The sequence below is a fragment of the Heteronotia binoei genome, chromosome 1 (genome assembly GCF_032191835.1).
Source record: "Heteronotia binoei isolate CCM8104 ecotype False Entrance Well chromosome 1, APGP_CSIRO_Hbin_v1, whole genome shotgun sequence".
NCBI lineage: Eukaryota > Metazoa > Chordata > Lepidosauria > Squamata > Gekkonidae > Heteronotia > Heteronotia binoei.
Window position 1 is genome coordinate 121,406,109 of NC_083223.1, and position 14,157 is coordinate 121,420,265.

General features: G+C 41.8%; 1 protein-coding gene across 1 annotated transcript in view; it reads right to left on the reverse strand.

Moving 5' to 3' along the window:
• Positions 1-5,312: 5,312 nt before the first annotated feature.
• Positions 5,313-14,157, reverse strand: part of MAP7 (microtubule associated protein 7) — a 175,546-nt gene continuing 166,701 nt past the window's right edge. The window contains exons 13-18 of the mRNA XM_060240007.1: positions 11,682-11,777; positions 11,322-11,372; positions 11,191-11,233; positions 10,541-10,658; positions 7,240-7,472; positions 5,313-6,153 (exon numbers count right to left, since the gene is read on the reverse strand). Coding sequence (XP_060095990.1) covers positions 6,143-6,153; positions 7,240-7,472; positions 10,541-10,658; positions 11,191-11,233; positions 11,322-11,372; positions 11,682-11,777 — 552 coding nt within the window. The 3' untranslated portion in view covers positions 5,313-6,142. The remainder of the gene's footprint in view (positions 6,154-7,239; positions 7,473-10,540; positions 10,659-11,190; positions 11,234-11,321; positions 11,373-11,681; positions 11,778-14,157) is intronic.

The window sequence follows — 14,157 nt, forward strand, 5'->3', positions numbered from 1 at the left end:
CAGAGAAAACCAATTTAGTGTAACCCAGACATCACACTTTGCCTTTTAAAATCGCATGTCAGCTCTTACTGAAAGTTCCATATCCAACTATCCACAAAGAGGGAAAAAGTTCAAGAGTCCTCCTTCCTGAAAAATTTCCACATCTTAATTTGCTGGCCGGGATGAACCTTCTCTCTTCTCAATGTGGCCTGCTCTCTTGATAATGGGAAGAAGAATTCTGCGCCATTTCTTCCTCTCAGCATGACTTCACTCGATCTTGATTTCTGGTCTTGTTTTGTAACTGCACCATAAGGATCCATTTTCGTTTTATTTTGTTCGTTTCTTAATGGATCACTTTCCCATTCTAATTCCGCAGATGTCACCAGAATCTCTTTAGCACTCAGCTCATGTAGATTTGAAAGTTCGCTAGCTTTCAGCATAAAAGCTCCCATTTACTTTCTAATCAGCTGCATTAATGAGTCAAGATCCTGTTTCAGAGAAGTAATATTCCATAATAAATCTTTTTTATAAGACATTTTGCTTGGCAGTGCCATTTTTCTGTCAGCAAACTCAGTCTCTTAATCCAAGTTGAAAAGTAGCTTAAAGATCCTGTTAAATCGTCATTCCAAATCAGCTCCAGCTGAGATTTCAAATATTATCATTTCAATTGCAGTCAGACAACAGGGATAGATCTCTCTAGAATATATCTCATTTATGTTCAGATCATATTGCAGCCAAATAACAGTCTCTTTAACATATATCCAATTATAATCTGGGTCGGTTTAAGAATTTGTATTCAATCCAATTCAAGTAATTACTGATACTTAAGATTGCTTTGACTTTTTGAGGCCTCATTCACAGAAGTAGGTGTATAATCAGCCTCCCTTCCTTTGAGCTAGACACTCGTTATGTAAAATGACCCATTAGCCAGTGGTATTGAAAACTCACTTACTTGCAAAGTAGAATTGCCACGCTAGAAGTAGAAAGGCGATACATCAAAAGCTTACTGAAAGGAGCGAAAGAAAGCAGTCGGGCGTTCATCTTTTTCTGCTGCACCGGCTATCATGGCGGCAGAGCCTCGGGACATGCAAGAAGCACAGGAGCAGCCACCACTGTACCCCTAGCTTCCCGCAAAAGTCCCATGCCGAAGAAAACCCCCTCCAGGGTCTTCCTATGGGGGCGCCACGTCAGTGACACCCCTCCAGCTTCCTGATTCAAAGGAGCCACAGGAAGATGATCTGCGGACACCCCTGAAGTCAAGATGACGTAACCTGGAAGCCTCGACCTGAAAATTTTTCAGACAGGTGGCTTGATATGTTTGCCTCTGTGTCCTGGCCTTGGTATTCCTTGGATGTCTCCCTTCCAAGTACTTTGGTTGGCCCTGCTTAACTGCTGAGATCGGGCATGCCTGGGCTATCCAGATCAAGGCACCAATTACCACATTTTTTAGTCCAGGCTTGAAAGATATAAGGATGGTAGCTGCAAAGACATTGAAATTAGGGACACCTGTGAGCTGGACTAGGTCTTCTAATAGTCATGTTAACCTGTGAGGGAAATCAAGGTACTTTGCAGGTACACAGATAACACTTATGTATTTTGGAAGAGTTTACCACCACCCCAATTATTTTCCCATGGGCTTCATATTTTTTCTGCAAATGTGGGTCTCCCACATTTGCAAGAAAGCATCCCTGGTCTTTACTTAGCCCTGATTTAAATATCTGCAGATAGGCCAGGTTGACTATTAAATATATTGATCAAAGTGGCAGACGTACAGGGACTTGTAGAGGGCATCTCATTTTCCCCTCTGTTTTCTTTTCCTTCTCTGGCAGTCCCTATAATATCTCCCCTTTCCCTGCTTTCTTCCTATCCACTAGGCAGCCTACCTTTATCACCCCCCTCCATCATTGGCCTTTCCTCCCCCTCACAGTCTCTCCACGGGAAAACTGAGTTGCATGGTACCAGTCCATACCCTGTTGTGCAGTGATGGCTGAGCTGGCTCAGTTGTGTGGTGCTGCTGGCCTGGGCAGACTATGTCCAGTTACATGGTGGGGAGCCTGCAAGGACACCTCATTTCCCCTGTATGCACCTCCTGACAATATTTTCTTTCCTTCCTTCTGGCAACCCTGATATTCTCAACTATCCCTGTTTCCTTCTCCCCTTCCCACCCAGCAATCAACCCATCTTTTATCTACCACCATCTACAGCTGTATTTACTATTTATTTCATTTACACTTTACCTTTCCTTCAACAGGGGTCCAAAACTGTTCACATCATTTTGCTCTACTCCATTTTATTCTCACAACAACCTTGCGAGGTAGGTTAGCCTGCGTGTGAGTGACTGACCCAAAGTCACTCAGAAAATTTCCAGGGCAGAATGGGCATTTGAATCTGGTCTCCCTAATCCTAATCTGAAACTCTAACCACTACAATATACTGGCTAAAAGGTGGCTGCTGTTGAACAGTATCAACCATGCAAGTTGTGTGTTAGCAAGTAGTCCGGTGGTTGCTGGCTGGCCCAGCCCTGAAGAATCATCCCTCAAAGACCCTCCCCCCCAAAAAACCGTGAAAAGAGCCCTGTCCTCTGATGTTTACTGACAGAAATCAATGCTTGAAGAGTGAGAATACAGAGAGTCAGTTTGGTGTAGTGGTTAAGCATGTGGACGCTTATCTGGGAGAACCAGGTTTCATTCTCCACTCCTCCACATGCAGCTGCTGGAGTGACCTTGGGTTCTCAAGAGCAGTTCTCTGAGAGCTCTCTCAGTCCCACCTACCTCACAGGGTGTCTGTTGTAGGGAGATGAAGGGTAAACTGCTCTGAGACTGAGTGAAAGGCGAGGTATAAATCCAATCTCTTCTTTTATGGCTGCCTAGCAATGGCCACTTAAGAGTATTTTTTTCTTACACCTACAGGTGCTGCTTGTATCATTTTGGATTTAACTTGCTTTTTTTTAGTTTTTAGTTTTGTAGAAAGATGTGTTTTGCTTGTTCATGTCCCCAGTCTCTGGATTTAAGTATCCACAGATTTGGCCACATTGAGAATTAGATATCATATCCAGGTTTGAACTGGGCCCTAGAGTGTGGATCAACCCCCCCACCCCCACCTACGTAACTGGGCTAAGGATAGAGATAAGGAAGCCCCAGGTGTACAGAAAAATCTGAAATCTAAACTAAATAAATTGGGGACTTAGTTCCCAAAATAATAGAAGCAATGCCTGTAGCTTTAAGAGATGAATGGCCATTGAGATCTCATAAGACTGTGGTCTGAGGTTTCAGTGGCCATTCTAAGGGTTGCTAGACAGCCAGAACAATAATGTAAAACTTTTCAAGCACTGGTTTCTGTTAGTCAAATGTCTATCATGGACTGAAAAAGGTAAAATAAAGGAAGAAAACAGGAAAAGGGAAAAGAACAAGGAGAAGCTGAACAGAAAATGAAGGTAGGTAGGAGGGTGGAATGGAAGAAAAAGGAAAGAGGCTGGCAGAGGAAGGAAAAGCTGAAGATGGGAAGACTCATAAAATTATGTTGGTTGATGGAAAGAGGGAAGCTGGAAAAGGGGAGAGGCAATAAAGTAGAAAGGTGAATATGGGGAGAAATTAGGTGCTCTTCTTGAATTCTTGCAGGTCCCAAATTCTTAGCAGAAAAACAGATATAACTGTAATAAATATTTCTCACAAGCAGAAAGAAAAAGCTGCCTTATACCAAGTCAGACAGTTGGTCTTAGACTGGCAGTGGATCTCCAGAATCTCAAACAGAGGCCTACTACCAGAACCTTTTAACTGGAGATGATGGTAGGGTAGCCAGCTCCCCCCTGGCCACTGGTGGGGGATGGGGGGGCACGATTGCCAGATACAAGTTGGGAAACTCCTGGAGATTTGGGGATGAAGCCTGGGGTTGACAGGGACCTCCGTGGGATACAATGGCATAGAGTCTACCCTCCAAATCATCCTTTTTCTCCAGGGGAACAGATCTCTGTAATCTAGAGATGAGCTATAATTCTGAGAGATCCCCAGGACCCACCTAGGACTTTCTGCATGCAAAACAAATGGGAGCATGGCTCTTCCCAAACTACTGATCAAAGATGACCAGTTCAGAACCTATCAATTAGGGTTTCCAGGTCTGCGTTGGAAAATACTTGGGAGGCTTTGGGGGTGGATCTGGAAGAGGGTGGGGTTTAGGGAGGGGGAGGGGCCTCAACATGGTACAATGCCAGAGAGTCCTCCCTTCAAAGCAGCCATTTTATGCAGGGGAACTGATCTCTGCCAACTGGAGATCAGTTGTAAAAGCAGGAGATCTTCAGGCCCCGTTTTGAGGCTGGCATCCCTTCCATCAACTGAGAAGAATAGGGAGGCCTATATGTACAAGAGTTCCACACTTTACACCAGCAAGTTGAATCAGAGCGACAACTATTTCATCCTAACCTTCTGATCTTGACAAAGAAGCTGAAGTACTTCTGAAAAGAAAAGAACACCATGTCATCTCTCTGCTTCTTAGAATATTATTTGAAAGCCATATCCAAACCCTGCTTCATTCCTAGAGCTGACTGACTCCAACTTGTCTGATTTGAACTGAAATGTCCACTGTTCTACTCACTTAATGAGAAATCAGAAAGGTATTTGTTGAAAATGAGAAAATGTCTTTGTTGAAAGTCACAACAGCAAGTTGTGCATCAACAAAACCAGACATTTGAAAATTACAAATATTTCATATGATGTTTACTAGAGATAATCAGACATATTACATAGTTTGGTCATTTAAAATATATTATCTATATACAGGAATGATAGAAATGGGAATTGGATGTTTTACTCCCAATACTAGCCAATAAGGCCCTAACCTTCTCATTGAATTTCCAACACAGTACAGTTTGAGATCACCTGCACTAAACAAACTCAGATTCCTCTCCCCTAATATCCATGGGCTCTATGTGCAACAATCACATGCTAACGCTTCAAGAGCACTCTTCTGTTTTTGTGCTAGGGTTGCCAGATTGCACCTGGCCATTAGCAGGAGATGTAGGGTTCCCAGTTTACCAGGATGTGAAACTCCTGGGGATGGAACCTGGGGAGGACAGGGACCTCAGTGGGGCACAATGCCAGAGTCCACCCTCCAAAACATCCATTTTCTCCAGAACAGATCACTGTAGTCTTCTTAGTGTGACACTGTTCAGAGCCGAATTGGCTGTATGAGCAGTGTATCACTAAAGTAAAAGATCTCTGTAGTTTGAAGATCCCCAGGTCCCAGCTGGAGGCTGGCATCTCTATCTTGTGCTCATGAGTTCACTGTTTAAAATCAATGTCTTCTGGACTGGCATGAACAAAGAAGAAACAAACAAAATATCAAGTTTACAAATGTAGATTTTGACCACATTTTTCTATGATTTATTTTATACTGAACAAAATTAATAAATACATTATCTAGGATAACAACAGGTTTTCATCTTATCCATGAAAAAATAATGCTTTTAATTTTTCACATTTTAAAACCTGCTTTGTTATTTTATTTTAAAAGAAAATGCAAGACAACAGTAGTGAAGCCTAAATATACAGAATGTCCATGAAGGAGATACATTTACAAGAACCTGATACAGAAGCCTATATTTTGCCCCCATAATTAAGAGTTCTCTGCAATAATATTTAAACCAGCTGGTTTAAATAAAACACCTCAGTAGCCCTACTTCTAGAGCAATGAGGTGTTTACTTTTCAAGTATTTAATCAGTAAAATGTAAAAAGATTTCTTGCTGATTTTACATTGTACCTTTTAAAACCAAAACGCCCATCCTCAAAACAGAAAAACAAAACAGAAAGACAACAACAGGTCCATTAACCTGATCAGCCTGTCATTGTTAGAATCCCGTGTCTTCAAGAAAGCAGAAAATATTCATTTTGCTAACCAAAGGAGTGTGCCGGGGAAAAGCAATTTATGCACATGGAACATGATTTTTCTAGTGGTGAAATCTATGTGATAGAAAGATAATCCAGGACTATTCCCAATAAATTCTTCTGCTGCTGGTTTTACTATGGTCCTTAAAAAAAAAGTTGTCCAGTTACCCAAGAAGTCTTTAGAAAACTCGAGAGTGCAAAAAATACAACACTCCTTCATAGCATGGAAGGAACTCCATTGGCTGTAGAGATGCTTACTTTGCCTTTGGTAATTCAAAAGCAGAAATCAAATAACTTCTGTAAGAAAAAACCAGCAAAGGATTAGCAGATAAAATTGATCTTCACTGCATAATATGCAATAACAAACACTGTCATGGAAAAGAACAGTGGCAGAAAGTGTTGCTTGCCAATGGCAACCATATTTAAATGAGGACAGACTCCAAAACCATTGAAACACTGAATAGGAAACGGGTTCATCTTACCATGCAAACAGAGGCAGTCATAGCAACAAAGCAACCATCCAGCGACAGCAAACACCCTGTCTGGGGCCTGGGCTGCCCACTCATGGCAGCGGCTTATGTTTACTTTGCAAAGGGGCTCAACTGCTTCTTGCCTGGGGCCAGAGTGGTGCTTGGAAAGAGGGGGGCAGTGAGACTGGAATCCCATTCTGGAACCCTAAACTTTTACTTAGAGCACCAGAATCGCTAAGAGTGCAAGAATGAGAAAGATTGCCTGAACCTGTTGAAATTCCTACTTCCACAGATTGTTTAAAGGTACAAGAACACAGCCTTTGCATCTAGTTATCCTATTTCTTCCCTAATGATGTTCAATTATACATACACTAAATACAAACAACAGCATCAGCAAGTCTGCAAAAATCCTGTGTGCACAGAAGTGTACAAAATGTCTTTTCCCCAAGGGCTCCACCCCACCCCCCATTCTCAATCACATGTAGGGACCTGATGCAGACCTTCTGCTGAACAAGCAGTGGAGGAGGATTCTGCCCTTCTCTATTCACATTTAATACATGCAACATGAAATAGTTGTTCAAGTGTACACTCTCAGGTCCTAAAAAAACATACCTTATGGAAGGTTAAGGATATAATTACTTGATTTTTTTTTAAAAAAATGAATAATTTGTTTCATCTACAAAGAGGTGTCATGCATTACTAGGAAGTCTAGTGAAACTCGCCATCATCTCCTCAGCTCTTTGTCTTCCCCTTTTAAAGCATCGGGCCAATATAAAAGGCTATGACAAATATGCAGCGCTTCCTTCCACGTCCTGAAGTTGTATGTAATACACTGAAGCCAGATGTTTCTTGGATTCATCTCAGATATCAATTAGAAATTAAAATGGGTTTAAGACATTTCAAGCAAACCTACCTGCTGTCTGATGCGTTTGAACATTATCTACCTGAGGCAATGGCCCAAGTGTCCCCTTATCTTCAAAGGCCAAAATTGGAGTCAACGGAATTTCAGAGCTATCTTTTTCATCATTGTTCAGGGCATCCAACCTTGATGGTTTCGTTTCCATAGGTAAGTTGATGATCTCTTCAAAGTTTTCATTCTGCATAGACACTCCATTTTCATTTGCATGTTTTCCTGGGTTGAGATTACTGAGAAACAGGAATATGATCAACTAACACATATTATGGATGTATTATCACAATTTTATAAATATATTACATTATACACTATTAAGATATACAGGGTATTGAGAAGTATAAATAAAACAACATTCATTATCATGCAAATACTATTTGCAACATCAAATAGCTGTTAACAGCAAACATTTAGTGCGTTCAACAAATAAAATGACCCGCAATCTGCAAGATCAGTGTATTAACAACCAAATAACTGAAGGTTTCCTTGTATCACAGGTCTGTTTAAAAAATTATTACCAGCAACTCCTCTTGTTTTGGATCAAGCAGTCTCCTTTCCTTATCTACACAACTGGAAAACACAGTCCCTAATTGACATTACCTGGTGTTCAAGTTGAAAAGACAGATAACAGTCTTTCACCAATAAACACTGACAGCAGATGGTATTTGCTATTAATCTGAAACACAATCAAACCTCAGCAAGGAGTAGTTTTGCCTTGATAGGCTGGCAACATTTCTGTTTCAAGGGGTTTAATATATGATTGGATTTCTTCCAAGAAGCAGCTTCTTGGCTCAGCACATAGTTTAAAAAGGGTTTGGGTTGGCTGTCCCTATTATTTGGGCATAAGCTTATGGATGTAAATAGACAAGGCTGTACTACCCCCCTTCCTCTGCTGAAGAGAAAACTACCATGGACAAAAGTCTGCAGTCTTCAGTATTTTTTAGGACTGCCATGGTCGGGGTATAGAAGGGGAAGCACGTGTTCAAAAAACTGTCCAATTTGAAAAGAAAAAAAGGGACTCCTACTATAGTATCCTCCCACACAGGCCTTGATGGGGAAAACAGAAATTACTTTGTGAGGGTTCACTTAAAGGCATACAACATATAGATCCATATATGTAGCACCCACTGCACTTTCCTTTGCAATAGAAAAAGCTACAGGGAATGGAAAGGGGGAAAATCCACACAGCTGAAGGGGGATTGCACTGGAATGCAAACAGGGTTCCACAGGAAGAGTGCAAAGTTAGAGTCTAGTGGGACCCTTAGGACCAACAAAGTTTTGTTCAAGGTATGAGCTTTCATGTGCACACAGACTTTTTCAGATATAATGAAATGGAAAAAAAACCATGCAAACTTACAGACAGAGGCCGAACAGCAAATTAGCATATAACAAAGAATGCAGGGAGGGTTTTATCCCAAATCCCTTGGAACCTAACATGTTGTTTTATTTTATTGTGGTGGCTATGGAGTGTGTGTGGTGTGGTGTGGGGGAGGCTTTGAGACAACAGTTTTCTGGATTGGTTCAGAGAATTGGAAGAGAGGAAGGACTAGGGATACACACATAAAAATGGTATTTTTCAGGTTTGGGTATATTTGATTTAAAAAATCAGTATTTTCTAATATTCTTGAATTCCAATATCGGTATGGCATTGGGATTCAGGATTTTTTTTGGAAACCCCAAAATTTTCAGCTCCATTATACCCTATGGGACCTCAGAAGGCAGCAGTGAGGCTTGGAGGAATAGGAATTTAACGAGACCCAATGTAGTATAGTGGTTACTAGTGGTGAACTCTAATCTGGAGAACAGGGTTTGATTCTCCGCTCCTCCACATGCAGCCAGCTGGGTGACTTTGGGTTAGCCAAAGGACTCAGAGCTGTCCTCAGAGCTCTCTCAGTTCCACTTACCTCAGGTATCTGTTGTGGGGAGGGGAAGGGAAAGGACAGCATAAGAGGCTCTGAGACTCTGAGGCAGGGTATAAATTTAGTTCTTCTCTGGCAGTGGTGCAACTCAGCAAGTTGCACCACTTGAGATCAGGGCCCTTTGGGACATATTACAGTTCCTCAAGGCCTGTAAAATGGAGCTGTTCCAACAAGTTTTGGCTGAGGTGATGGATGTTCAAGTCATTCCAGCCTCCCTGCTGTATTCAAGGACAGCCCAGCAAAAAGTCCATTATAGTAATCAAACTGCATTGTTAACAAAAAGCAAAAGAATACCAATTTGTACCCAGGTCTCACTGGTCACAATCCAACATTTTAACTACTACTCTGTTTGGGTTTTCTGATGGTGCTCAGAATTCTCAGTGCATTATATGGGTGCTTAAAAATGCAGTGTGTCACCTATTGGCATAGTCATTAACACAGCAACAGTGGGCAATCTGATTAAAAAGTAGATAAAGGTTTATTTAGGAATTAACATACTTGATAGGAAATAGTATTTTTCGCATAGTATATAGACAAAGGCAGGTTCCTAACTACATCTCTAGCTGAGAGAGAGAGTAGACTGAGTGTGGTACTTCTGAGAAGAAGGGGGAAATTGCCCTAAGAGTAGCAATCTGGAGTCAGACAAGGAATGACACTAAACAGGAAAGAAGGTGCTGACCTCCCTATCCTATCTAATTGTCTTCTTGCTGCCCCCTGCAGGGTCTTCTTCTCTTCTTTGTACCTCAGACATTGCCTTTTCCAACATCACCCACACTTTGAAAATATATTTTTCTTGAAGCCAGTGTCAATCCAGCCTCTCAATCAAGAAAGCACTTTCAGGTATAAGAGAATGCTTTATATACAAAATGATTTTTTTTTGTTCTCTGACACTAGTTTTTTAAAAACTTTAAACACTCTGATAAGAACATAAGAGGAGCCCTGTTGGATCAGAACAATGGTCCATCTAGTCCAGCTTCCTGTCTCACACAGTGGCTGAAGTCTGCAAGAGAGACTAGAGCACTTTTTCCTGAACCATGGAAAGCAGACATGAGTAATGTATTTTCTATAGTAGCTGTTATGTTCTTAACAACCACCAGAGGAACACAGAATGAGAAAAGGACTTTTAAATTTCTCATTAAATTTTAAAGAGTGTACTCTTTGCTACCAAGCAGTGCACTGTGCTTTCAGCAAATGTTCTCAGTTATGTAGCAAACAACCCATAAGAGATGATATCTAAAGCATTTGAAAGGCAGTCGTGGAGTAAGCGAAAAATACACAAAAACAGGAAAATAATTGTATTTAATATACTTGCACTAAAAAAGAAGAAATTATCTAACACTTCTCAATAAACATCCACTTCGAAATAGCATTCTCTCACTCACCTGTCTACATTTGTTGTGGGCTGATGTGAAATGAGCACATGTGTGTGGGTTACCATTTCCCCATTGCGTGGAGATTCTGGCACATGCTGAACCTGAGAGTCGATCACAGGGCTGGTCACTGACAAAGGGGAAAAAAGGAAGAGGAAAAAGGTTTTCCATATAACCTTTCCTAGAAATAATAGATTTCTCTAAATCTAGACGTGTGCACAGAATGTACGTATGTGTGGAAGCTGCCTATATGAAGGATCAGCATGTTGCTCATGTTTAGATGTGCTCTCTTCCTTGGTGCCATGGTATTCAAATATGAGGCCAAGATAAGACTTCCCTCAACATTAAAGGAACAGCTATACAATTTTTAGCTACTAACTTTGTGGATTTACAAGGTTAACACAAATCTTTGTTTCTGTACTTCTTGCTCAGAATTCATCTCAAGATTCTTTTTAAAGTCACAAATGGAAGTAGACTGCTAGTAACGTAATCACATTTGGAATAATTGATTCTCATAGTATACCTGCCATTGGGTGGAGCTAAATATTTTGTCATGCTTATTTAAAATAATCTCCTCCCCTACTAATAATCTAAAGCTTCAGTGAAATAATCTATCAATTAAGACTTGTACTGCTAAAACAAGCACAAATCAAAAGCAATACCTGCATCTTTTGTTATCTCCCCGTTTTGCTGCTCATTCGACTTCTGTAAAATAAAGTATGTTAACTTTAAAATGCTGCATTAACAAAGAACATATCCAGTGATCTTTATGAGAAAGAAACTGAAAATGTACCTTCTCTGCAGCTTCTGTTCGTCTAGTTCTTTTCATAATCTCTTCAAGGCGCTATGAAGAAAATGAGGGGGAAAGCCATAAACTTCAGTCAGTCTAAAAATGATAATTTTGAAATATATGAAAATGGTCACAGAAAGAAGAGAAGTGATCTGGTTGTAATGGAACCATTCTAATTCAAAGGCACTCACACTGATCTGGATGGGCTCAAATTTCAGAAAAGTTAAAATTATTTGCAATAATTACTGTAAATTATTCACAGCAGTGTAAGAAGCACAGGTCTACCGCCTATGGAAATGGAAAAGCCCTGTTTGCATTCAAGCCTCTCTAGACCATGGGATCGTGTACCATATTTGCTGTTACCTTCTTTCTTTCTAAACGCTCTTGTTCTTCTCTTTGGAAATGCTTTTCACGCTCTAACCGGATCCGTTCTTCTCGTAACCGAGCTTCTTCTTCTTTCTACAGGGATAGCACAGGAAATGAAAAAATACACTGATTATTAATGTACTTTTAAAAATTCCATGCTGCCTCTCCAAGAAACCTGCCCGTGGCAGTTTAAAAAATAAAACAGCCCATAAAAGTTAACAATTTAAAACCCTAATCAGTGCATAAAACCAACACAAAGCATTAAGCACCTTAAATTCTCAGCCTAAAAGCAGACTATAAACATATTAACACATCAAATTTCTTAATTAAAAGTCTGGGTAAAAAGAAAGAGAGTAGCAGAGACATCCAGGCAAGCTTCAAAGGGAAAGGATGTTCCACAGGCAAGGTGCCACTGACAACAAAACCCTGTCTCTGGCTGTCAGCTAGATCAGAACTGAAGGTACAGAGAGCAGAGCTTATAAGGAGGATCTTGGCTGGTGGACTGGACAGTATGGGAGGAAGCAGTCCTTCAAGCATCCATACCCCAAGACATGTAGGGCCTCAGAAATAAGAATCAACAGCTTGAATTGTGACTAGAACCAAATGGGCTGCAAGTGCAGATTTCACACTAAACACTGGACTATCAACAACATCACTTTATCTGAGCATCATAGTTTAACTAACTAGGTATTTTTAAAAATGAAATTAAGTTACTACAATCCAGCAAGTATATGAAATATGCATGTGTAGTTTGTAGCATTTTTCTTCTTCTACAAAACAGGCCCCACAGGGGTATACTAGAACCAGCCGCAAATGGGACAAGGTTGGGGAGAGGGGACAATAAAAATTGGCCATAAAAAGAAAGGAAAATCTGACTAAAATGTTATCTCTGAATCTCTCTGCATCATAACTAAGGTTTTCCACAAGATTTTTCAGACTAAACTGAGATTCTAAATTCTCTTGTGAATTCCTCTACCCCCTTCTTCATAAGATTAAAATAGCAGGAGTGCTTCAGAGAAAAACAGGTTGCTTACCTGTAACTGATGATCTTCGAGTGGTCATCCGTGCAGTCACACACATGGGTCTTGCCGTAGGCAACGAATCCATTCCTCGGAGTTCCAATAGCTCGCCTATAGCGCTTTTTGGCGCGCTCCCCTCCCGCCCTGGGGAGCAGGCAGCGACCGCGCATGCCTGGAGCGGGGGGGGAGCGCCTATCCCACTCAGTTTCTTCCAGCCGCCGCTGACACTGACACTGTACAGAGTTAAGCAACAATCACAAGAGGCCAGCAGCGGGGAAGGCTGGGTGGGCGTGTGTGACTGCACAGATGACCACTCGAAGATCATCAGTTACAGGTAAGCAACCTGTTTATCTTCTTTGTGGTCTCTGTGCAGTCCCACACATGGGTGACTAGCCAGCTGAATGACCTGGAGGAGGGTGCTGGAAAAAAAGGAGAGTTAGTCACATGTCACATGATCGTAACACCATCTACATGCAATGAAGAGATGAAAGCGAATGCACTCACCCATAACTTCAGTGGAAGATGGATCTGAGGACCGCTTGGCCGAAAGAAGCGTCTCGTCTCGCACGCACGTCTAGGGCGTAATGGGAGACGAACGTGGATGAGGAGGACCACGATGCAGCAGCACAGATGTCCTCTAGGGAGACGCCCTGCAGGAAAGCCGAAGACGTCGAGACCGCTCTGGTAGAGTGGGCTTTGAGGCCCTCAGGCAAGGGCTGCTTAGCCAGTTCGTAACACAACCTGATGGCACTAACTACCCATTTCGAGAGTCTCTGAGTAGAAATCTTGTGCCCTCTGTGAGGTTTGCCGTAGGCCACAAACAGATTAGGGTCCTTACGGAACGGTTGCGTACGAGCCAGGTAGAATGACAGGGCTCTTTTAACGTCCAAAGAGTGCAGGGCTCTTTGCCCTGGGTCTGATGGAGAGGAGAAGAATGCAGGTAAGGAAGTTGAAGCTGATAGGTGGAACTGGGAAACAACCTTAGGGAGGAAAGCAGGGTCTGGACGTAGGACCACCTTATCCTTATGGAAAATGGTGTAAGGGGAGTCATGTCGGAAAGCACATAGGTCACTTGCACGCTTCCCAGAGGTGAGGGCAACCAGCAATGCTGTTTTCCAGGAGAGAAGGTTGAGATCTATGGTAGCCATAGGCTCAAACGGGGTTTTCATTAAACATGAGAGAACGAGGGATAGACTCCAAGCCGGAACGAAAGGCTTGATGGGTGGGTGGAGATGCAACATTCCCCTAAGAAAGGATTTGGAAAGGCTATGAGAGAACACCGTCTTGCCCTCAACAGGGTCATGAAACGCGGAAATGGCGGAGAGGTGAACCTTCAGGGAAGAATAACAGAGTCCTGATCTCTGCAGGGAGAGCAGATAGTCGAGAATCAGATTTAGGGGTGCCGATTCTGCTGAAGAGTGATTAGATGCCGCGAAGGAGCAGAAGCGCTTCCA